The sequence below is a fragment of the Trichosurus vulpecula genome, chromosome 9 (assembly GCF_011100635.1).
Source record: "Trichosurus vulpecula isolate mTriVul1 chromosome 9, mTriVul1.pri, whole genome shotgun sequence".
NCBI lineage: Eukaryota > Metazoa > Chordata > Mammalia > Diprotodontia > Phalangeridae > Trichosurus > Trichosurus vulpecula.
Genome location: NC_050581.1, coordinates 100630511 through 100655244, shown reverse-complemented (window position 1 = coordinate 100655244; position 24734 = coordinate 100630511). Strand labels below are relative to the sequence as shown.

General features: G+C 37.6%; 1 protein-coding gene across 1 annotated transcript in view; it reads right to left on the bottom strand.

Moving 5' to 3' along the window:
* ADAMTSL1 (ADAMTS like 1) overlaps positions 1-24734 on the bottom strand; it is a 371558-nt gene that overhangs the window by 335052 nt on the left and 11772 nt on the right. Inside the window, exon 3 of the mRNA XM_036739597.1 lies at positions 7592-7637. Within this exon, the coding sequence (XP_036595492.1) occupies positions 7592-7637 (46 nt within the window). The remainder of the gene's footprint in view (positions 1-7591; positions 7638-24734) is intronic.

Here is a 24734-nt window from a genome sequence, read left to right as displayed (position 1 = left end):
AGAGGAAAAAAGTCTTAATTAGCCTGCATTTCAACCAGGGCTAGAGTTTGAATTTACTAGTGCATCTAGTTCCAGAACATATGGAGAAAGATATTTTACAAAGTAACTGGAGGAATTTTTAATGAATGCCTACCACTAAAAATGCCCCAGGTTGAGGACAGATCTTAGAGAGTTCTGTAAGAGCTTCATTTTTCTTTCTTATGTCCTCTGCAAATATAAAAAAAGTAGGGAAAGAGAATTTAGGGGTTAGGAGGAAGTCCAGTAAGAAGAAAGTTCATCTTAGTGACTAAAATGTGTCCAATGGGAATGACAAATTAAAACATAGATAGATAGATGACAGCTAGTTAGCTAGCTCTGCTATTCACACTAGTAAACTTGGACCAAATCTAAAATGCAAGTAGAGCCCTACAGGCCAGGGAAGCCTGATCCCAGACACTGTTGTGCCAGTGTCCAAAGGCTTAGATCTAATGAAATTATTTGGAAAAGATATTTCCTGTCAGTCTTCAAATATCAGATCTGGAACCAAGACTGCAGCATAAGTAAAATTCCAGTACTTTGGCTGGCTGTTTAATCACACAGTGACACAGGGAGAGAACTGGCTTCAGGCACATTTTGTTAGCCTACTGCTGGAGAGAATAAAGTCAGCAAAGGAGGGAATGAGCGATGATGTGTACGACCTCTGGAAGCACCCAGAGGATGGTAGGTTTGAAACAGTTACGGAGGAAATCATCTAACCTTATCTTCAAAAAATTTATTTTCTTGGACAAGATTTACACATAGAGTTAATAAATTTTTTCTTTTGCTTTTTAATTCATACTGTCTGAAAACTGCTTGCAATGGGCTTGAAGTGATAGAAAGGTGTAGTAGAGGTGGTGGGGAATAAGAATGTATCTCCCTTTTCCCCCCAACCCAAATCAGATTCTCCTCCCCTCCCTCACCATCCCCCCACTCAGGCGCCCCTCCACCACCTCAGGCAGCAAGAAACAAAACAAAAAAATCCTAAACCAAACTACAAAAGCCAACAAGATGAAGAAGGAGCCAATTATAGATTGTTTCTAACCTGGGGGTAGCAGATCCCAGGAAGGCAGACAGGCGGGTGGGCAATAGCTCCTTACTAAAATGTGACCTAAGGTTCACTGACTTTGAAAGTTGTTTAAAGGGGTCATATCCTACCATGCAGAGGTGGAATAGGAGCCCTAGCTCTTCCTCTTCAAGTCTCACTGCAACTCTGGAGTGCATACATTGGAAGTACTCCCTGAAACTACCATCTCTCCCTTTGATTGGATGTCTCCTCCCAGTATTTTCATTTAAGGAGGGTACCCAGGCTAATGATAACTCTTTCCTCTTCAGGATGTACTCTGCACTTCCTTTACCATTCCCCAGCACCTTTTCCTCCTCTCATCTCCCCTTCTTTTTATGTGTTATCTTCTGCCATTAGAATATAAGCTCCTTGAGGACAGGGATTCTATTTCTATTGTTATTTCTATTCTGAGTGTTTAGTACAGTGCCTAATAGAATGTTTACTACCTTGGGGTCCTTTCCTGTAGTACACCGGAGGTGCCCCTGTCTGGGACACAGTAGGCAAAGGATATTTATTGATGATGTCAGTTACTATTGATATGGTGTATGCCTAGACACTAGGAGCATTTCCTTGACCCAAACTTTGCCCCCAGGGTAGCCTGACAGGCAGTCTTAAAGGGGAGTTTTCCAGGTGCCATGCCATGCCACTTTCTGATCATCAATGGACAATGGCAGCAAAATGCCCCCTGTTTTTCTACTTCATAATGTGGATCCTACCAAAGACATGTGAGAAGGCAGCAGCATGTGGGCAGTTTGACCAAACACAGCAAATTTACATTATTTGCCAATGACCTATACATGGCACATGAAACTTCATGAAACTTCCCAATGTTACTATTTTCACCTCCACATCGAGAAGTTTTACCCTACTAGTCCTTTCTACTAGAAGCATCTTTCTTTGCTTATGAAGAGTCAAGGAGGGGAGGAAGTTGAAAAGGAAAGAGTCAATGAGAGCCCATTCTCATCTAAAAAAATTCCTAGGACATGAGGAAGTGATGGAAGAAAAAAAAGAACACAAGTTGATAAAGACAAATGAAAAGTCCAGTTATGAAAGGGCCAAAGACATTCCAATCTTAAATTTAGTTTTCCTTTCTCCATTAAATCCCCCTTAGTATCTCAACTTATTCAGACAGGGCTAGGACCACTGTGGAGGAAAGAGCCTTAGAGGTCTTCTAAGCCATTCTCCTCATTTTACAAATGAGGAAGCTAAGTCTTAGAGAAATGGCTTGCACAGGATGACACAGCAAAGAGCCACAACCAGAATAAAAGTAAGACTAAAACAAGCACCAGAAAGTAAACCCTAGATCCAGGTAGAGGATAAAATCTGAGTGGATCAGAAAATCATGAGAATCAATGAATCTCAATCAATGGGCCTCAATCAACCAACAAGAATTTATTACAGGCTTACCTTGTGCCAAGCATTACTCTAAACACCGGTATGCTGTGCTAAGTGTTTGACTTTCTTGACTGCATCCAGTGTTTACTGCCAGATGTATCTTTTTGCTACTGAAAAAATACCTTGACTTATCTGCTTATCTTCATGTCTCTTGGTTCATTCACAACTACCTCCTATATTGTGAGCTACTTCATAGAAACACCGAATATTAAATTTAGAAGGGAACTTAAGGGCAAAAACTGACAAACATGGCCTCTGGAATATTAGGACACAGAATGTTAGATCTAAGAGGCAGCCTGGAACAAAAGATGTCAGCACACACAATGTCAGATCTTGTCTTTAAAACACGAAATAAAGAATGTAAGTCCTGGAAAAGATTTTTGTTCAAACGTTTTTTCAAAACGTTTCAAAACGTTTTTGTTCAAATGTTTTTCGGTCATGTCTCTTTGTGACCCCATTGGGGGTTTTCTTAGCAGAGATACTGGAGTGCTTTGCCATTTTCTTCTCCAGCCCATTTTTCAATCGAGGAAACTGAGGTAAACATGGTTAAGTGACTTGTCCAGGGTCACATAATAAGTGTCTGAGGCTGGATTTGAACTCAGGAGGACAAATCTTCCTGACTTCAGGCCTGGCACTCTATCCACAGCACCACATAACTCCCTTTTAAGAAAAACATTGAGGGAACAATTCATGCCAGAAATAGAAGAAACCTTAGAAATTCTTTAATTAAATCCCCTTGTTTTACAGATCAGAAAGCTAAAGTGCCAAGAGAAGAGAACTATTTACCCAAGGTAATCAACTTCACCCCAATCCTAAGTGGTAAAGCTATATCCTTTCTTCTAATAAAACCTTGTTTCACAGCACATTTCATTAGACACGTTATAAGCCAAGTACATGAACAGTAGAATCGACAACAGGGAAACTATTGATTGACAAGCTATGGCTTAAGGAGCATAAGGACAGACAAGAGAGTCTAGAAAGCACATAGTACTGCAGTAAATATTTATTTCTTGTGTGTTTTGAAGTCCAGTAAGAGAAACTAAGTCATTTAAAGGCCTTTGTATGACTTGTAAATGATGGTGGTAGTTGGTGATAATGTTTTGCCTTTCTACAATGTTTTTAGAAACTTTTTTTCAGAGAATTTTCACATTTTCATCTCATTTTCTCCTCGAAATATACTTGTGAAATAGGTAGCCTAAAATTCCTAGAACAGGAGAAAGAACATTGGACTTAGAATAAGAAGATTTGAATTTAATTTCTGGCTTAGGCACTGACCATCTGCATGACCTTGGGAAGTAATTTCTTTTTTTTTTTTTTAATTTTTTTTTATTTTTTTTTGTTATTTTTTTTTCCTTTATTTATTTTTAGTTTACCACACACGGTTCTACATAGTTTTGAGTTCCAGTTTTTCTCCCCTCCCTCCCCCCTCCCTCCCCAAGACGGCATGAAGTCTCATATAACTGTCATGTATAACTTCGCATTGAATTAATTTATGCTCTAGTCAAGTCGTGGAGAAGAATTTTGACCAATGGAATGAATCATGAGAAAGAAGAAACAGAACCAAAAAAACAAAACAAAACAAAAAAAAACCCCAAAACCAAAAACAAAAGAGAAGCAGAAAAGGCGAGCATGTAGTGTGCCTCAGTCTGTATTCAAACTTCGCAGTTCTTTCTCTGAATGAAGATAGCATTCTCCATCGTGAGTCCCCTGGAGTTGTCCTTGCCCCTTTAGGTTGTTGAGAGAAGCGCAGTATGTCAGGGTTGGTCCTCACGGAATCCACATATCTGTGGCTGTGCACAACGTTCTCCTGGCTCTGCTCCGCTCACTCAGCATTATATCGTGTTGGGAAGTAATTTCACCTCCACCTGAGCCTCAGTTCCCTTATTTGTTAAATGGAGATAACAACCCACTGCGTCCCTCACAGTTATATATTTCATATAACTCAAGGCAACATAAAAATTTCAGTTGTTACTATTAAAATCCCTGTACATTTGTCAAAAACCTTTTGAATTAGATGTTGCCTTAGAAGCCATCTTGTCCAAATTCCCAACCAGTGAAGGAATCCTTTTTGGACCATCTTTGATAGATACAGATACAGAGAGCTCACTTTTCCATAAGGTATTTCATTCCACTATTGGGAACCTCTAATTTTAAGGAAATTTTCCTTATATTTAGCCAAAATCTGCCTCTCTGTAATCCTCAACCCTACTTTCCCCCTTTGGGACAACATAGAATACCCACACCTTTTTTCTATGAGACAGCCCTTCAAATATTTATAGGCAATTACTATGACTCTCTTCAGCATTTTGTTTTCTCTTCTTGATATGACATGGTTATCCTTGGTCATCCTGTCATCCTGGGAGCGCTTCTCATCAAGCATAGTTTCTTGATGATCTTTGCAAGCAAGCTTGCTAAACTTCACTTTTCTGGAATTTTTAAAATGAGTGGTAGGTTGTCTCAGGAGAGCAGCTAAAAGAAATTTAATGGTTGAATCAAGGGTTTTAGTCATAGCGTTGCTAGATAAACTCCACATAAACTTGTGGGATCTGATCATCTACTCATTTAACACTGAATGGTTTGGCAGGGGTAGAAGTGGGTAGTTAGCTTAAGGAGAAGTAGCAGTGAGAAGAAAGGAACAGATTTTGGGAAATAAAGTAAGAGTAAACAGGAAATCAAGGTTTAAAGGGCACTCTAGGGCAATTTTCAATTGCTCATAAGGGGTGGAAGTGAATTATAACCCTCCTAAAAAAAAAGACTGTCCTCTTTCCACTCTAAATCTGATCCTTTTTTTCCATCACTTTCCAAATTCAAGCAACAAATCAGTGAAGATTTCCTTTTGTTCTACTAATTCTCAATTGGCCAAATTCTAACCTATAATATGGTAAGGACTGACTCATCTAAGTGGCACTGGAACAATAGCTTTATTAAGAAATTCTTTCATTTATCTTCACATAGGAAGGAATAATACTCCCCGGGCTTAATATGGCTTCTAATTAAGTTTCACAAAAATGTATGTAATTCTTTATTCATCAGTGAAAGAAATCTTCCTTACTTTTTCCTATAAAAATTATGGGACCTATTTCCTTAATATAAAATTGTATAATTGAACTTCAAGAAAGAAATAACATCAGAGTCATATGAAATACCACATTTTTAGGAAGTCACTTCTAAAAGTTCACCTTGTAGCAATAGGGTCATAGTTCAGTTTCAGTTTGAACAAGTATCCAACAGTATGATGCTTACTTGAAATATCCTAAATTATCAGACTGAAAAATTAGGATGTGACTATGAAAATAGCTTTTCTGTTTTCTATTTTTTTTCAAAAAATCTGTCTATTTCACAAAAATATCTCATGAGGTTTGTTTTGGCAAGGTACTTTCCGGTTGTGGCCAGAAAAACTCAGAGAAAACTTTCACCAATGTCAAGAGCAAGTTATTTGAAGACTTGAGGTTCTCATAAAAGATTCATTATCTGCTTTACTCTACAAACTGTAAAGATTTAATCCATGTAGTGTAAATGGGTTTCAGTACTATGAGATCTATCAGTCTGCTTACTGATATGAAAGTTCTTAGAAAGATTAATGGGAAAAGCACAGATTCTGCTTGGAGATTTTAAAGGAAAGAATAGGCAGCTACTTGCCCTGGCTACTTTACACATTCACCTACCAGGAATTGGGAAGCTGGAGGAGGTAGATGTTTTCTCAATGGCCCTTTCCCAATCTAGTATCCTGTGATTCAGTAGGCTGGAAATAATTAACTTCAACAAGCATTTATTACATATGAAACATTGTGGTAGTTACTGGAAATTTAAAGGCTAAACTAAAAGTTCACGTAGTAGTCATGAAAAGCACAGAACTATATAGCACTCAAGCTGGAAAGAACTTCAGAGGCCATCTAGTGAATCTCCCTCATTTTGCAGTTGAGGAAACTGAGGCCCAAAGAAATGAAGTAATTTGCCTGACTCAGGTCCTTTGACCTCAGAACTAATGTCCTTTTTACTGCACTCAATACTCTTAATGAAATAATGGTATGTTTATAGAAAAATGTACAAACCTAAGATTGTTACATAAAAGATGCAATAGTCATTAATGAGCTATACGTTTTTGATTCCAGAAAATTATCTTATTTCAGAATTTGATTCAACTCATATATCCTCATGAAACTAAAAAATACCCTTTCATCTTTTCCTAACCATACATCAAATCCTAGCACCAGCTTTGCTATGTACTACAAGGGCAGAAGAGGCAGGAATAGTTAGAAGGATAGGATCTGGTTACCACCTTCTCCTCCCTCCCCACCCCAAACACATATTTCCATTAACTAATAGTTCATTCACATTGCCCCAGGTAGATTCCCTCCCCATTTTTTTTTGACTTCTCATACTCTTTCACAAGACCTCTTAGTGAATGACAGAGCTGTGATTTATACCAGTTTTCAAAAGCACTGTGAACTTCCCCTTCCTCCCGCACCTCTCTCCTACTCTGAAGCAGCAGGAATATTTCAGTTACAGAATCACCCAACCCAAGAGTTTGAAGGAAATCACTGATGTGTTCTAGTCCAACTTGTACCTAATCAAGACTCCCCTCTACAACACCGCTGATCAGTGGTCATCTTGCCTCTGACCAAAGGTCTCCAGTGATGGGGAACCCATTGTCTCCTAAGGCAGCCCATACTATTTTGGGGCAGCTCAAATCCTTAGCCCAAATTGGCCTTTCTGCATCTTCTGTCTAGTGTTCTTAGTTCTTCCTTCTGGGACCAAGGAGAACAAACCTAATCTATTTGGATATTCTTTAAATACGTGAAGGCAGCATTTATAACACTCCTAAGCCTTCTCTTATTTAGGCTAAATTTCTCCAATTTCTTCAAATGATCATCCCATGGCATGGTTTTCAGTTAGCATTCTGGTCAACTGATTAAAGATCTGTCTTGGAGTATAGGGGAAAAAACACCGGTGTCTTAGGTTTTTCTGGTTGGTTATTAGATCATTCGTTTTTACTCTGCTTTTATTCTTCCTCTATCATCACAATCCCTTCCTCCAAGAAACACTTAAAATGCTTTGGCAGTTTCCAGTGTTGAAACATTAAGCATTATTAGACTCATAGAATCTCACACTTACCACATTGCTGCAGGTTCTATATCGAATATTGCGACCTTCACAGCTCCTATGTCAGAAAAAAGAAGAAATAATAATTATTATGTTTGTTCCAAACTTTGGAATTTTATAGCTGAGACCTTATATGACCATCAAAGTCCAACTCCATATGTTACTAGTAATGAAACTATGGCCCACCTTTTTCTCAAATAATAAGGATCTTTTTGTCCCCAATATAGTAGACTACCCCTTTCAGAGAGCTATTGACACATATTAAAATGATCAGATTTAAACTAGATCATCCCAAACTGTCTATTATCTAAACTAGATTATCACAATCTCAAACCACACAACCCTGGTGTTCATGAATGGGGAACCCAGAGCTAGTGTGGAATAGCGGGAAAAACATTAGACATGAACTCAAAAGACCTGGATTCAAGTCCCAACTTTCCCACTTATAAACAATGTGACTTTGAGTAAGTTGGTTTGCAACTATGGAATTTTGTTTTTTCATCTATGAAGTGAGGGCAACAGACTAGATGACCAATCAGATTCTTGTTAGCTCTGATAGTCTAAATATAATGCCAGCAGCATCATTACCAAATTGTGTGTCTATTAAAAATACTTAATACATGCAGCAATTTGGGGATGTGAAAATAGACTTTATTTTACATTGATCTATAATTTCCCTGGCCTTCTTCTATTGCTGTGGGTTCCCTTGGCTCCTTAGACAAGGCTTTTTGTATTCTTTCAATATATTTCAAGATCAAAAGTGTTTTGTGACCAAATTAATGTTGGAAAGACTAACTTAAAGAGATATTACATCTTGGTCCTGGTTAGTATGATAATAAATCCCATGAAGTAGCTGCATGTATTTTAATTCACGCTATTCAAAGAGATAATTGTGTAAAATACGGTAACCATCTCTACCCCAATGGAAATATTCAGTGAAAATTCAAATAATGTGACCAATTCCATGAAATTCATTATTTACATTAATTGGGACCAATATATTCCTTCACTAGAGTAGGAGCTGATACTAAGATTTCATTGCTACTATAATTCTACTCACTCCCAAAATACTTAAAATAATACATGCTTAGAAATCTTTATCATCTAAGAGAAAAGATATACTGGAGCAAAGTTTTCTATAAAGCACATTTCTTTTCAATGAATCTTATTTTCCTTTTGATTTCACTATAAAATTGGACAAGTGTTATATGGAAGGAAAAGAATTGTCAGAGCATATACTTAATAATATTAAACAATGCATGATATATATGTGTATATATATATATATATATATATATACATTTAAAACTGCACTTGAAAAGTGTCTTGTTAAGAAAGCATATGTGGTAATACTCAAAGCATTAACACTGCTATTATGGTATGTTGAAAATAAATAACATTTTTTAAAGGGAAAGTGAAAGTAGCATTTATTAACTAACTCAGAGGAATTATAAGGTTTTCAATCTGGAAGAAATCTTCGAGTTCATTTAGTCCAACCATCTCATTTTATAGACGGAAACACTGAAACCCAGAGAGATTAGGCAACCTGTCCAAGGTTATCAGGTACTTTGATAGCATGACCACTACCTATCTATCCCATTCCATCTTCTGACTGTTAAGCTGTCAAGCTCTAAATTGTTAACAATGCTGCTAAAATTTTCATTGATGTTAGTCTTAGCATTAACTTCACATCCAAGGCAACTGTTTTATCTTTTATATAATTGCCTTTATTGGCCCTTTCTAAGACTTTTTCAACTACTAGCACCTAAAGAGTGCATTTACATATCCCTGGATAATAGATCATAACTACGTACATCACTAAGGATTGAAATATTTAATCCCTGCTTAGCAAAGGCCGTTTGCCATAATGTCTGCCAGGATACAACAGTGTCCAACAACTAACATCTGATAATGATCAGCAAATTATTAAAGTGTGCCTGTAAATGTACCATTCTACTGAGCATCTAGTATTTTGTTTATTTAGTTGAAAGCTGGTGTCCTCATTACTGGGTGTTAGCTCAGCAAAACAGCATTTGTTGAGTGTGGCAAAGGGCTAATCATAGGACTGTGGGCTACAGAGGTTATCTTCAAGACAATGGGACAATGGGACAAGGGACAAAATAATCTGTGAGATGCTTCACTAATAAAGCTGGTGAAAGAAAAGAGGGTTCTTGTTTACCATGGTTCTCTTATTTAATTAATGACTTACTAAAGTCTAGAATTCCTATACAGATAGTCTACATATGGCAAAGAGGTATTTTGGCTCTTGTCTTAGTATTTTTAAAGAAAGATATCAATATTTACTGGTGAAATTTCTATGTCCTAATTGTATAACTTAATAGAGTCTATCATTTTACAAAATACTGACTTCGTTAAAATGGAATAAAACTTTCACTAAAATTAACAGACTGACTATTCTAAATGAGGACTGCACTCTGGCTGAGTCTGAAGTATTACATTTAGAGAATTATTGATTTATCTGGACACAAAAGACTCATCTGAGAATTAAATGGTGAAAATATCATTTATTTTTACACTTCATTAATATAAAACAGCCGAATAGTTTCCTTCACATTTAAACAAAATAAAATTCACCTCTGGGAGTGAAAACAAACACTGGAAATCTCAGCCCTCAAATCATTTTGGAGTTGTTATGGATCATTCAAAATGGAGGATATAAGTGACTATGCCTTCTCTTCCTTAACTATACAATCATGATAGGGAAGGTGTCTCCTGGTGTAAATATACAGAATTAGAGACTGAAAAGCTCAGCTATGACAGAAAAATAAGTGAATATACCTAGCACAAAAATTTTCGGTGGAAATTAATTTTTTAGTTTGGTTTATCATATCAACATTTCCTGGTAGTCAGTATTTAATCCTAACCAATTCCCCACCCCTTCAAAAAAAGGATATAACCCTTTTATATGTAGTGTGGCAGTCTTCTTTAAACAGATAACACAGTTCATAACACGCAGAACAAAGCTGAGGTAACCTGGAGGCACAATTTCTTTGTCCCTCATTAACACAGAACAAACTGTACCACTTCTTCCACTTTTCAAAATCCTGATGTTATCTCAGTTTCAATTATTAAAACTTACCAACCTTGGAGCAGATGAATTGCTATGGAAAATTTAAAGTTCTTTTTTCCAAGCCCCACCGATTGGTTGGCTTTTGTTCCTCCCCTCCCTGCTCCCCATTCATATTGTCTGATTTTTTTAAAGGGAGAGGATGACTCATGTTTAGCCCTTATTATGAATAAACAAACTCTCTTTGATAATTCAAGTACCTTAGGCTGCTTCTACCTGAACGTTTTTCCTTGCTCCTCTGTGAACAAACGGATCCTTCTGAAGGTTGAGCCAGACCTACCCCTAGTAAGGGGACATGGGACCATGTAACCTAAAACCAGAGAGCTCTCCAGAACAGCACCATTTGTATTCAGCTCCTATAAAGATCCAGACTCTTACCTTTGGACTATAAAAAAACCAGAGGAGTGTTAAGTAAAAACAGGTTACTGCTCTGGATTGCTCTTGATTTTCAAATATGGGATCACGGGCAAAGAATTTTGAAATAGGAGAGTCCATCTGCTTATATATCTTTTTTCTCCCCCCCAAAAACCCTTTTAGTCATTCAAAAGGAAAGAATGAGCACTTTACGAGAGAGTAGACATAAAACTATCTTAGAGATTCAAGCCAGAAGGACCTCAGGCCATTTAAGCTATTGGTCCTAAAATGACCGGGCTTAAAGAGGACAAGCAAATTTACAGCCAGAGCAGGGGTTTCATATAGCTTTTGGATAACTATTTTCTCTTCATCCCTTCATATAAGCATTTGAATTTTTAGCAGATTTATGCAGCCAGAGGTTGCCCAAAGAAACTACTTATAACACTCCCACATTTCTGAGGTTTTTCCCAAAGATACCCGAGAATCTTGTACCTGTCAGCAAACACCCCCGTCTGTGGGGGTTTGCTGATTAGGGCTCATTTTTCACAAGCCAAAACATCAATGTAAGCTTTTATAAAAAGTTCATACTGTTATATTAGTCTGAATAGTCACTGAAAACAAAATTGAACAACACAGAAGTGAATATAAATGTGTGTGAAAATAGGAGCATACATACGCCTAGACTGGCTCTGTCTGAGATGTTCATTGTTATTCATTTAACTGAACAAGAATTTATTAAGTGTCTAGTACGTGCCAAGAACTATTCTAGATGCTGAGGATATAAAGATATAAGTGAAATAGTCTTTCTTCAAGGATTCACATTCTATCATGGCAAACAACACATACATAGAACATTAAATGAAAAATATATACAAATTAATTTCCAGGGAAGGGCACTAGCAACTGGAAGCTGGGGATTAGGATGGGATTCCTGTAGAAAGTGACACCTGATCTAAGCTTTGAAGGAGATGGTCCTTAATTATTCTTCAGTTGTGGACCCCGAGAAATCTATGCAATGGAGTTGTTCCATTAAGTTTGTACATTAGCTAGCTACATAAAGATAATTATAGTGATGTCATCTTGGTCCTCTTTGAGTATTAAGGACAAGAACTGTATAAAGATAATGATTCACGCACAAAGGTGCTTAATTTGTCAGAGACAGTTTGTTTAAGGGGCAGTTTTGCCAGATGTTATTTCTACATCCCTTTTTGCTATTACCACTCTATGATCAGGGCAGCTAGGGGGCATTGTAGATAGAGTGCCAGGCCTAGAGTCAGGAAGACTCATCTTCATGAGTTCAAATCTGGCCTCAGACACTTACTAGCTGTGTGACCGCGAGCAAGTCATTTAACCCTGTTCTTTAGTTCCTTATCTGTAAAATGAGCTGGAGAAGGAAATGGCAAACCACTTCAGTATCTTTGCCAAGAAAACCTCAGATGGGGTCATGAAGAGCCAGACACCACTGAGATGATTGAACAAGTCTATGATCTACTCAGGAACAGTATTTTACCTTTTCTTTCTTCACTCCATATTCTGCAAGTATTCTCCATGTGTGAAACAGCCCCCTTCTACTCATCTGTGATACACTGTCCTTTCCCCTTTTTTTTCAAACACTAAGAAAATACAGCTTAGATGAAATCTTACCCATCTAAGACAAGGCTGATGCCAAGAGTCCTAAACGATCAGTAAATTCTATTCCCCTCCCTTCTAAAATTCTGAAGACTACTCTTTTTAGAATCTTTGCCATACTGCTCTATGTATTCATATTTGGTAATGCTTCTTGAAATGTTCATTGCCTGTGCCCAGTAAGTGCTTTGTTATTATGAATAGATGATGACTTCGCAAATAATCTGTACCAAATACATACCTGCAAAATTTGTGTTGTTTAAACTGAGAAGTGCATTTTATATTTTACTCTAAGTTTTTTTTTCTATCTACCAGTGATTTACCATTCATTTTCAGTTAATTAGGCCAATAACTGTTATCAGACGGCTGCATCGTGTCTAAATCATGAAAACTCTTTAAGTGGCAGCCAGGGGGTAGTGGAAAGAATACTTGACTTGGAATCAGAAATCCTGGGGCTTAAATTCTGTTTCTGACACTTCAGCAGTGTGACTGTGGGCAACTCATTCAACCTTTGAGCCTTACCTGTAAAATGGAGATGATAACGCCTACCTCATAGGATTGTCATGAGGAAAATGATTTTTAACTGTTAAAGTACTTGCAGTTATTGATATTAAATCAAATGCTCTCCCAAAGTATATACCCCACCAAACATGCAACTGAAAATTAGCTATAAAATAAGCAAGGGACACAAAACCCTATTGTGGTTTCACTCCAAATATAACTTTCAAAAACATATACAAAACATATCTTTCACTCAAGCATTCAGTCAAAGAGTCCCATAATCCCACTGCAGGATTCCTATGAGTTCTCTACTGCCTCCTTAGCATATGAGATATCATGTGGCTCAAACAGATTAGTGCTAGGGGAGAGATTTATTCTTCTCTTGGTAGATAGATATGCAAGCCAAACTATTATGACAACTTGATAAATGTAGCTTTTGAAAATGCTTTCTGTTGTAATAATACAACAAACAACAAGAAGGCAAAACGCCAAACACCATCAATCAATGTGGGAACTGGCTGGGAAAAAAAACCCACAATCACAGTGTCACACTGAATCTTTGAATTTGCCAGAGGTCCAAACCTTGGCTAATGAGCCAAAGTAAGAGTCAGGCTTACAGATTTAGTTTCAAAGAAGTTTTAAACCAACTTCTAGAGGCAGAGGGGTGATACTTAAAACATGGCACCACAAGTAGTGAATTGTTCTTAAGAGTTTATTTCTTTAGCATTAAATAACGCTCATGTGACTTCATTTGTATGTCTCAATATTTCCATGATATACTGTTTTCTTATTATAAAGTTGATCCAAATACCATGCCCCAAAGGAAACTTATTTACTAACACTGCAATTATCTCGTACATTGAACTTCAAGGTAACACTTGATGTACGTAGAAATTGATTAAGTATAGGGGGGACATTCCTAGAATATGCTTCTTCTTGTCAGAGACATTAGAAGCAGGGAAGTGAAGCAGGATTTCTTAGTGTATTCAGACAATCCTTATTAATAGCATAGAGCCTGGGCCAGGTTAATTGGCAATATTTTCATCTACAGGAAAAAAAGTCTATGCTGTAACAATGCCTGGCACATAGTGAACACTTAATACTTATTTTTCAATTGCTTGATACCTCTAACACTTCTTTTTTGAGCTTTAGGATCTTCTATTGGTTGTTGTAAACTTTCAGTATGATCTAAGCTCCCGATAGAAAAGAAATCCCTTTGGATGATGTACTTGGATGCCAACTCTCCTAAGGTGACAATAACATTGAGTAAGACTATTTCTCAATGTTACATTTTGCAGCATAAGCAGAGCTACTAAATCTTGCAAGAAGAAGATAAATTGCTCCTTAGCTGTATGTAGTAATTTTTTCCAAACAATTATGGCTTTATACCCCTTGGACCATCTTAAAAAGAAGATTTGCTGCAATAGTGAAATCTTCACATATAGGAGATAAAACCATAAAAAGGAGGAGACAGTTTACTACAGTTACAAGAAAAGAGGCAAGGCACATGCAATATTGTAGGGTTTATGGCTAGAAGTCTGGTGCAGTCCAAAGCTGCTCTGATTATGCAGTCAGAGTCAACAAGAATTTATTGAGCACTTAGGCTGTGTTCCTAATAACCCTACCCTCAAGGAGCTTACAGTCTAGTTGGGGAGACAAGGGCCACAGGAACACAGGATCATAAGACTTAGAGATATAAGGGATCTTAGGGAATAGCTATTTCCAAATTCTTATTTTATGATGAGAAAACTAAGGCTCAGACATCCTGAAGATTACACAGATAGTAAGTAGTTGTGCTAGGATTACAGCCCCTGTCCTTTGATTTGAAATAATAAGCTCAGATTTACATAATGCTTTGAGGCACATGAAGTATTCTTTTTACAACAGCTTTGTAATAAGACAGGTAGCATGACTTATATACCCATCTTACAGATTAATAAGATGAGGCTTAGTGATGTCAAGCCACTTTCTGGTCATGGAAGCATCAAGTATCAGAGCTAAGATATGAATTCAAATCTTCTCTGTCAAATATATCACTTTCTCGGACACACAGATACTTGAAATGGTTATAGAGCAGTACAAGACTATGCAGAATATGGTCAAGAGCCATAGATTGTGATGTCAGGAGTTAAGAAAAGGTAGGGCATGGAGTAGTATAGGTATCATATGTGTTTGTATCAGAGCTATACAGTCCCATTCTACCACTCCCTACATCTCCATTCAGTTTTCCCAAAGGATTTAGGTTGTATGCCATTTGTTGTTGTTCAATACTTCAGTTGTGTCCAACTATTTGTAACCCAATTTGGGGGTTTTTCTTGGCAAAGATACTGCAGTTTGTTGTTTCCTTTTCTAGCTCATTTTACAGATAAGGAAACTGAGGCAAAAGGGTTAAGAGACTTGCCCAGGGTCACACAGCTAGTCAACAGCTAAGGCTTGATTTGAACTCATGAAGATGCTATTTCCAGATTCCAAGCCCAGTGCTCTATCCACTATGATACCTAATTGCAGAGTAATACCTAAATCTTGAGAGTGAAATGAGGGTATAAGAGAATGGGAAAGAATTGGAGATTTTCCTTCATCATTACTCCATCTCTGCCACTGTGTAAGGCATTGTAACAGGTGTCTTGATAAATACATTTCTCTTTAATATGTAAAGAACTTTTAGCCTCATCTTTCTGCTATCACTTCATCATGAATCACCTGGTATTTATATAATTATGGCATTTCAGAATGAGAAAGCACTGCAGCAACCTTCTAGTCTAGGTTATACCCCCTTAAAAAATCTACTGCATGACATACCCAACAAGTATCATCAGACCTGTGCTTGAAGACCACAGATGAGAAGGAGCCCTCTTCCCCAGAATTCTACTTTGGCAAAGTCTAGTTATTCAAAAGCTTTCTGCACCTCAAGCCTAAATTTGCATCTCACCAAAGAGAACCAACCCATGTACTCCATCTTCCACTGGCCAGTCCTTGAAATACTTGCAAATGGCCATCATAACCTTTTATCCAAGTCTTCTCTATTTAAGGTTTACCATCACCAGCTTTTTCAACTGATGCTCACAAGGCATGAACTTGAGGGCCTTGACTATTCACTTAAAATCCATTTCTGTAACAAGCTGATGTTATACATTTTTTTATTTTTTATTGAGAGTTTATCATGGATTCTCAGTTTAGAGTTAGGTGATCTGGGTCCAAAATGTGTGTTATGTCATTAACTTCCCAAGTGATTTTAGATAATTTGCTTAACTTCTCTGGGCTTTAGTTTTCTCATTTGTAAACAAAGAAGGTTGGACTAGATTAGAGATGTCCAATATGCTGCCCACAGGCCTGAACATAACCTATGATACTCTGCAGTGCAGCTGAACTAGATTGAAATGCAATGAGGAAACATTTAACAAAATAAGTAAAATACAATAAAAATAGATAATATTATATTTTATAACTAAGTCAAGGCTCAGGCTGCAGAGAGGATTAGTGTCCCCATTTCTATATGAGTTTGACAGCACTGGACCAGATAATTGTCAAGGTTGCTTCTAGCACTACCTTATCCTTTACATAGATGCTAAAGGAAAGAAAAGTTTGTGCATACATGTTCATTTCCTTCTATTTGCTTGTCCATCTTGGTCTAATTCATCACTGCCTTCTCCGAGAGATGAGAAAGGACAGAAGTCTCTTGCTTCAGATTGATAAATTATACATACAAGCATTTTATAACGTTGTTGTTCAGTCACTTCAGTCATGTCTGACTCTTTGTGACACCATTTAGTGTTTTCTTGGCAGAGATACTAGAATGGCTTGCCATTTCCTTCTCTAGCTCATTTTACAGATGAGGAAAGTGAGGGTTAAGTGACTTGCCCAGATTTATACAGCTATTAAGTATCTGAGGCTAGATTTGAACTTAAGTCTTCTTGACTCCAGGCCTGGCACTCTATCCATTATGCCACCCAGCTGCCCACAAAACATCATAGTTGTAAATATTATTGACAGTAGACAAATGAGGTAGAGGATGAAAATAAAGGAGTTTTAGGAAACTGGATTCAAAGTTTCCATCTTTTCAATGATCAAAAACATATATATATATATCTCATAACTTAAGCTTCTCTGGGAATGTCACCCAATACAAACTCAGAGTTGAAAAGTGATGTACTACTTTGGCCAGAGATGAAAATTTTTCCTGTGATCCTTCTATCTGAAGCAGATGTCTATTGAAAAATGTAATCTTAGAAGACCATAGTATTTTCTCTAAAGCTACTGGTGTTGGTAGTAGATTTCAGCCCTATGATGCCAAGGACTTGTATAGCATGTCATGTTTGTAGAATGGGTAAAGAGGTACGTGGATCAGCATATGCATTCATATCCTTGCATAAAGATATGAATAAATTGCTAAAGTTTTTACCAATATGTTCTAGATCTCTACCTTCTAAATTTCCAAGTATCTCTCCCTCACACTCTTCTGAAAGCCACTTTCTATAATAATATCTAAACAATTTTAGAACTTGTAGGGACCTTGAAGACAATCTACTCAATACTCTCATTTTACAAGTGAGGAAATTAAGGCTCAAAAAATTTACCATAGGTAGAGGATTAAGTTTACCTGCTACCAGAGGTTGGAATGTAAATTTATATACTCATGGTGATCTACACCAGCGTAACATCAGGCACATACAGAATCCATTTGGGGTTTTATAATGTCACTGTTTTGCCTCTGGGTAAAGCAAAGAAGCCTCCTTCTACCCTGTACTGCCACAAGCTTTGGATGACATCTACACATATGCATAATTATATGGTCAATAACATATGAATTATGAACGCTCAGAAGACATCTCGAGGTCATTAAGAAGTAGTAAGATCCCAGACAGACAACCTGAGTGTGGAGCAATGTTCAAAGACCTAGGGGAAAGCCCCTAGGACATTTGCTAGGCTGCTCTGGAGGATTAATGGGAGAAAATAAATGGGTGAATCACATATAGGATGAGAAAGCCTGGACACCTTGCAATTTGCACCACCAGAGGCAATACTCACATCCACCAGGTTGGAGATTCCTTAAAGTATCGCTGTATATTGGAAGTGGTAGCTCTAGCATGATGACTTCTCATTCTATACGTTAAAAATTGTTTGGAAAACACAATGGATTCAGCCTATAATTGACATTCAACAAATATGTCTTCTAAGAAGGGAGAATTGCCCATAATATGTACATTAAAGCTAATATTTTTCTATCTGACGATGCCATTTTAGGTGACATGAAGATGTTAGAGTTGACTAAATTCAGAAAACCATTCAGCCTTCTAAGCAAGATGGAGTCTCCTGTACTGTATCTCCATTAAGGTTTTTTATTTTAATTATTTATGTTCAATGGAATGTTCCATTTATCTCTGAGCTGGATATAATAATGGCCAGCACTCACAGAATATTTTTAAAGTTTGCAAAGCACTTTACATCCATTATATCACTAAGTCCTCACAGCCACCTTATGAGACAGATGCTATTATCATCCTCACTTTACAATGACTTGCTTAGGGTCATATAGCTATTAAGTATCTAAAACAAGACTCAGGTCTTGTTTAAAAGGATGGATTTAAAAATAAGATTCCAAAATTTACTTTATACAGAACAAGCCTGAAGTTCAGAAAGATGGTTTCAGTACAGAGGGTTTACTACCAGAGACTAGAGTGATGGGATGGCAACCTAGTCAACAGGCTATCTGATTTATAACCCTAAAGTAATCTAATCAAGGGCAGCTAGGGGGCACAGTGGGTAGCGTGCTGGGCCTAGAGTCAGGAAGGCTCATCTTTATGAGTTCAAATCTGGTTCCAGACACTTACTGGCTATGTGACTCGGGGCAAATCACTTAAGCCTGTTTGCCTCAGTTTCTTCATCTGTAAAATAAGCTGGAGAAGGAAAGGGCAAACCACTCCAGAATCTTCACCTGGAAAAGGAAGATGAAGGACTGAACAACAACTAATCTAATCAACCCTCTGAAAGAAATCTACAGAAATAATTTCTTCTATTTACCATAACCCTGTAGAGCTAATCCTGAATAATTCATGGTGGTTTAAAGATCTCTAAAAGAGGAATCTTTTCAAGGGCTGGTTTCTTTTGCCTGGGGCCACAACAATGCCCCAGTCTTGACATGCTGATGTCCACCCCTCCCACACTGCTAAGATTTCAAAACTATGATTGAAGAACTTTGGTGTAAAGATTTCATTATAAGAAAATTCCTTCTTTCCATTCAGTACAATTTTTAAATCTTTAGGTAGTAAAAAGCACCATGAGGTAGGGACAGGGGAAAATATTAGGAGAGAAAGAATAACTGAGAATAACAACAGAATTCTGAGACACTGAGTAAACAGGATCTACCCAAAAAAGTGATCAAAGTTCTTCTCATTCATTTAAATGAAAACAACAACTAATGGGAGATCAAAGGGCAGGGATAAAAATTACACAAAGGCTATCAACCTAAACACAAGAAATAATGTACAACTTAAAACAATTATAAATTTCTGAAGTAGAAACTCAGCTAGGGAATCCACATCTTTCTTAATGGATAGTAAAGGTTATAGACACCAAACACTCTTCCCATTATCTATCAACTTATTCCAGCAAACTGGTTTATAGGATAAGCCTGGCCATAAATTGGCCAGAAACATTAAGTGTTTGGCCTTAGTTGAATGCTCCTGAAAGGAGATCAGGGTTTGGAACAAAGTATCCACTGAAGATATATGTCTTGGAATATTAGAACTCCTGGACTACATTTAGACTAGGCGTGAACCCAAAACTCAAACTAAAAGAACCACAAACTTTCTGTTTCAAAATGTGCAACCTCTGTAATATATTGGGAAGACCACCTCATATAAATGCTCCAAATTTTGCATACCTTTGTGTTAAATAAAAACAAACATTTCCAAGGAAAACCAAGCTAAGACTGATCACAAACAATATGAAGATTAAGCTTCTCTTTGGGGTTTATTTGATAAAATAAAAACAATTTGATTCACTTATTTGGGGAAGGGGGAGATGAAACTGTAATAATATTGTGTGTGTGTGTGTGCGCGCGCGCGTGCACATCAGCTTCGGATTTTAAAAAAATATATATTTATGCAAAGAAGGTAATGTAGTAATTATATGAGGAAACCTGCCCAAGGTCATAAAGCTAGTAAGTATCAGAGTCACTATTTGAACTCAGATCTCATGAGTCCAAGACAAGTATTCTTTCCACCACACCATATAGCCTTCCAGAATAATACTGCAATAAAACCAAGGATTATTGCTTGTGTGAGGGGGGCTGAAGGGAAGAGGGAGAATTCAGGGTGACCCTGATCAATTGATTCCCTCCCCCACTTTCCCAGTCCAGCTGATAGAATCACCAGGAGCCAAAGTGAGTGACTTGACCAGCAAATAAGTTGCATCCAGGGTGGAGAAGCATGAGGACATCAGAGACAACAAAATACATTAGGGACTACCTAGCTAGAGGTGTGCGTTTCTTTGACCTCATGTCTTCTCTATTTGTGTGCTCACTCTTGTCACTCATATTGTGTGCATTCCGGGAGGAATGTGCGTCAAATTCATGGGGGGCAGCTATCGATTGACTGACTGTTTAAAGGTAGCCCTTTGCTATTTGTTTCAGACTAAGTGACTTTATAACTCTGAACATGTTATGGGGGGCGGGGTTAATTCTAAGACCTTGCTATTGGCTCAACTGAACTGACAGGCATACTCTAGAAGCCAATGGGAATGAAGTACCTCTCTTCATTAGGGAGCCCACGAATTTCCAATCTCAGGGTGATGAGTCACAGGTCTGCATTTGGATTGATCCCTCACTCTGAGGGTCAATTCCTTTAACTACAGGTTTTTTCTATAATTATAAAAAATAAATCCACGGGCATACTGTGATATTAACATAGTCTGTATCCTCCCAAGCCCTCCCCAACAATTAATCAGGACCATTCCAGAATCCCGAGGTCTAAAAAAGTAATTAGGCAATAAAAGTAAATTCTGATTGATACAGTATAACACAATATCATAGATAAGGTGTTGATTGCCTCCATTTGTGCCTTTGCAGTTTGTCTAACTAGTTCCCTGGAGCACAAATCTTAAAATAAACAATTTGGCACTCCTCTCCAAAGACCCTTCCCTTTCTTCCCTAACCCTCCCTCCCCCCACCTCCCATTCCCCAAACTTGTTTGGGAAAACTTATATCTGAAGACTAAATGTTTTTAAGTACATTGATCTTCTCTTTCTCTCTCTCTCCTTTTCTCTATTCTTTCTTTTAAAAAGAAAGGTTATTATACAATATGTATCAGATGCCAAATTTAGATCCATCTTCTCAATTCCTAGCTCAGGCTTCCTAAAATTTGCATGTACTTTAAGTAAGCCCTAGATAAGAATAACTCACATTTATATAGCATTTTAAGTTTTACAAAGTTTTTTTTCCTCACAACAACCTCATGAGTTAGACGGTAGAAGCATTATCGTTGCTACTTTGCAGATGAGGGAAGAGGCAAATAGAGGTTGAGACTTCCCAAATGGGGTCACAAAAAGTTGGACATGACTGAACAAAAACAAAAACTAAAGCCAGCTAATATTAGTTTGCAGGTCTTAAAAAGTCAGAGAAGATTTCAGATAAAATTTGCTAGGACAATTCAAGATGAAAAAAAAAATCCTCCAATTGTTGAGGAAGGAGCTGGGCCATATCTAGCACTTCTATATGACATACAAATAGTTGGTAAGAATGCAGGCAAAATTGTGAGTAGGGAAAGGAAGACTTCTACTTAAGAGGTGTGTGGCTAGACCCAGGTGGGGCATGGTCCTTAAATTTCATGATATGTTTGAGGATGTGGCTAATAGAAATCATAATAATACCTATAATTTACATAGCTCTTTAATGTTTGAAAAGCATTTTGCAAATATTATTTCATGTGATCTTCACAATAGCCATGTGTAAGCTGGGTGCTGTTATAATGTCCATTTTATAAATGAAGAAACTAAGGCAGATATTGGCTAAATGATTTGCCTAGGGTCACACTGCTAGTAAGTGTCTGAGGTGGGATGTGAACTGATCCGAGTTCTGCCTATTCATTCAGCAACCCACAGAGTAACTTATCTAAATTAATATATTAATTAAATAAATACCGTATTTCTTTACATTCTGGGGAAATGAATTTGAGATACAAGTCATATCAGGCTTCTGGGCCTGAGCTCATTAGAGCCCAGAATCATACTACGACTTTTCTAATATGTGGTCTAAGTCATCTGGGAAAAAATACAGTAAGGAACAAACATAATGCTCCTATAAAATTAAGGATGCTTCATAAAAGCACTACTGCTTTTCCAACTCAGTAACAGAAATTTATATGGTACCAAGTAGTGGAGAGGTTGGATTTTTAGGATTTAGCATATCCTAATGTGACCCTACAATAAGGAAGAGTTATAGTAAGCATTTCTATAGTGCCTTTCTTTGTTGCTCAAGCCAGAAAAGGGGCACAGGGAAGGGCAGCTACCCCTGGTCTAGATTAAGCTGTTGGGAAAGTGAAACTTGGTTTACTTTCCTCAGGCCACAGAATGAACACAGTGGGGGCACCAAGGAAGCAAGCCAAAATAGCGATGCCTAGGCCAGTGCTTTTCCCAAACATCTTGCCACCACTAATTAACCAGGCTGACCCTGGTAATTAATACTTGCCTGCATTTTCACTTTACTTTGTCTTTCCAGAGATTTCTGCAATGCCCGCTGAACATTTACTGTTCTAGGAGGCTCAGTAATTAAATGGGAACCCCCACCTATTCCCTCCAGGACAAATACAAAAAACAAACAAAAATCCCTTACATTTGTATAGCATTTTCTGGCTACAAAACATCACATTATTTACTCTCCTTCCAGCCAAACTGGCTTATTTGCTGTTTCTTGCACAACGATGGCATTTCAGGTCCTGCTTTCACGCTCTCACTTAGAATGCACTGCCCTCTTCACCTCCCTGCTAACTTAGAATCCTTAGCTGCCTCCAACGTTCACCTGAAATGCCACCTCTAATAGAAAGTCTTTCTGGATCCATATAATTGTCAGCACTTTCTCCCTACCCAAATTATCTAGCACTGACTTATCTATGTACACACTGTGTCCCCCTCTAGGATGTAAGTATCTTGAGGGGATGGATTATTTTATTATTGTCCTCCTATACCCACTGCATATTAGATGAGGAGGGGTTAGTAGAAAACGGGATTTATGATTTCAACAATATAGGAAGTTCCCGGCAAGGAATTCCTTGTGCCAATGCAGGTCAATGCCTTCTCTGTTGCTTAAAGTATGAGAGATTTGATAAGAAGGTAAGTGATTTGCTCAGGGTTACATATGCCTGTTGAACTGAACTGGAATTATGGACTCATCTATAAAAGGTGGATGATTGATTTGTCCCAATGTCATAGACCCAAGTGGCACCTATGAGTCTCTAACCTTGATTTTCTGGTTCCAAATCCACTTCTCTTTCCACTTCTCTACACATTTTCATTCCTTCACTAGATACTGACTTTAAGGCACAAATTAAAGACCAATGCCAGTTTAAGAACTCAATGTATCACCCACTTTTCTCTCCTCCTTGGCCATCAGAGATGAAGTCCAAAAGGCTGGGGAAAATCTTGGGAAAACTCATCAAACTTTCTTTTCTTTCCTGGCTCAGTATATAGTCTATCAGCTCACATTTTCCCAAGATTAACAAAGTCACAGTTTCAGCTTGCATTGACACTTCAGTTCTTAAAGTAATATATTCTCTTCTTTATTGCTGTTATTAGGTGCTCTGAACACCTCAGATGAAGATAAAAAATAACCAACAAACAGATTTTCAGAGAAACTGGAACTTTGTACAGAGGATCCTGTCATCCCATTTTCAGGATCATACCTCCAAGAGAACAGGAAAGGCTTCAGGACAGAGCTGTCACTAATCTTATAACAGAGCCACCATCACGCAAACACTGAGAATGCTTTCTGTGCCCACAGACTTTTTACAATTGCCTAGTAGTCAAGCCTCTCCAGGGAACGAAGACACAAGAGCAGCAGCAATGCCTCGCGCATAGTAGGCACTTAATAAATGCCTGTTGATCAGCTCATTGAAATTCTTTGCAAGCAAAATCAAGCAGAAAGCTGCTTGCTAATATATCTATGTTTGGAAACAACATCTTTCTTTTAAATGGACCTTATTTCTTTCCTCTCTACTAAAATACTCCTGATGCCTGGCTAGCTGTGAGGTAGAGTTTTCAAAGGCATCTCTCAGTCAGTGGCAGGTTCTCACTAGCTAGAAATGCTTCAAGTACATCTATTGTCTGAAGATCAGCCCAAGTGCTTCATTGCCAGGGGACTGACCACTATGTGATGAATATTTTTGGGGGACCATGGTAAATGAGGAAGACTCTACTAAGGAACTCTCTACTGAAGTTGTGGTAGAGAGACTGAGATTAAAGAGAATTTACACGAATGAAATTAAGGGAAGTACTGAATTATCCCTTCTCCAGTTACAAAACTAATCTATCAGAACATACACACATATGTATATATGTTCATTGATTGGGAAATTTCCTCTAACCATGGATTGTAAT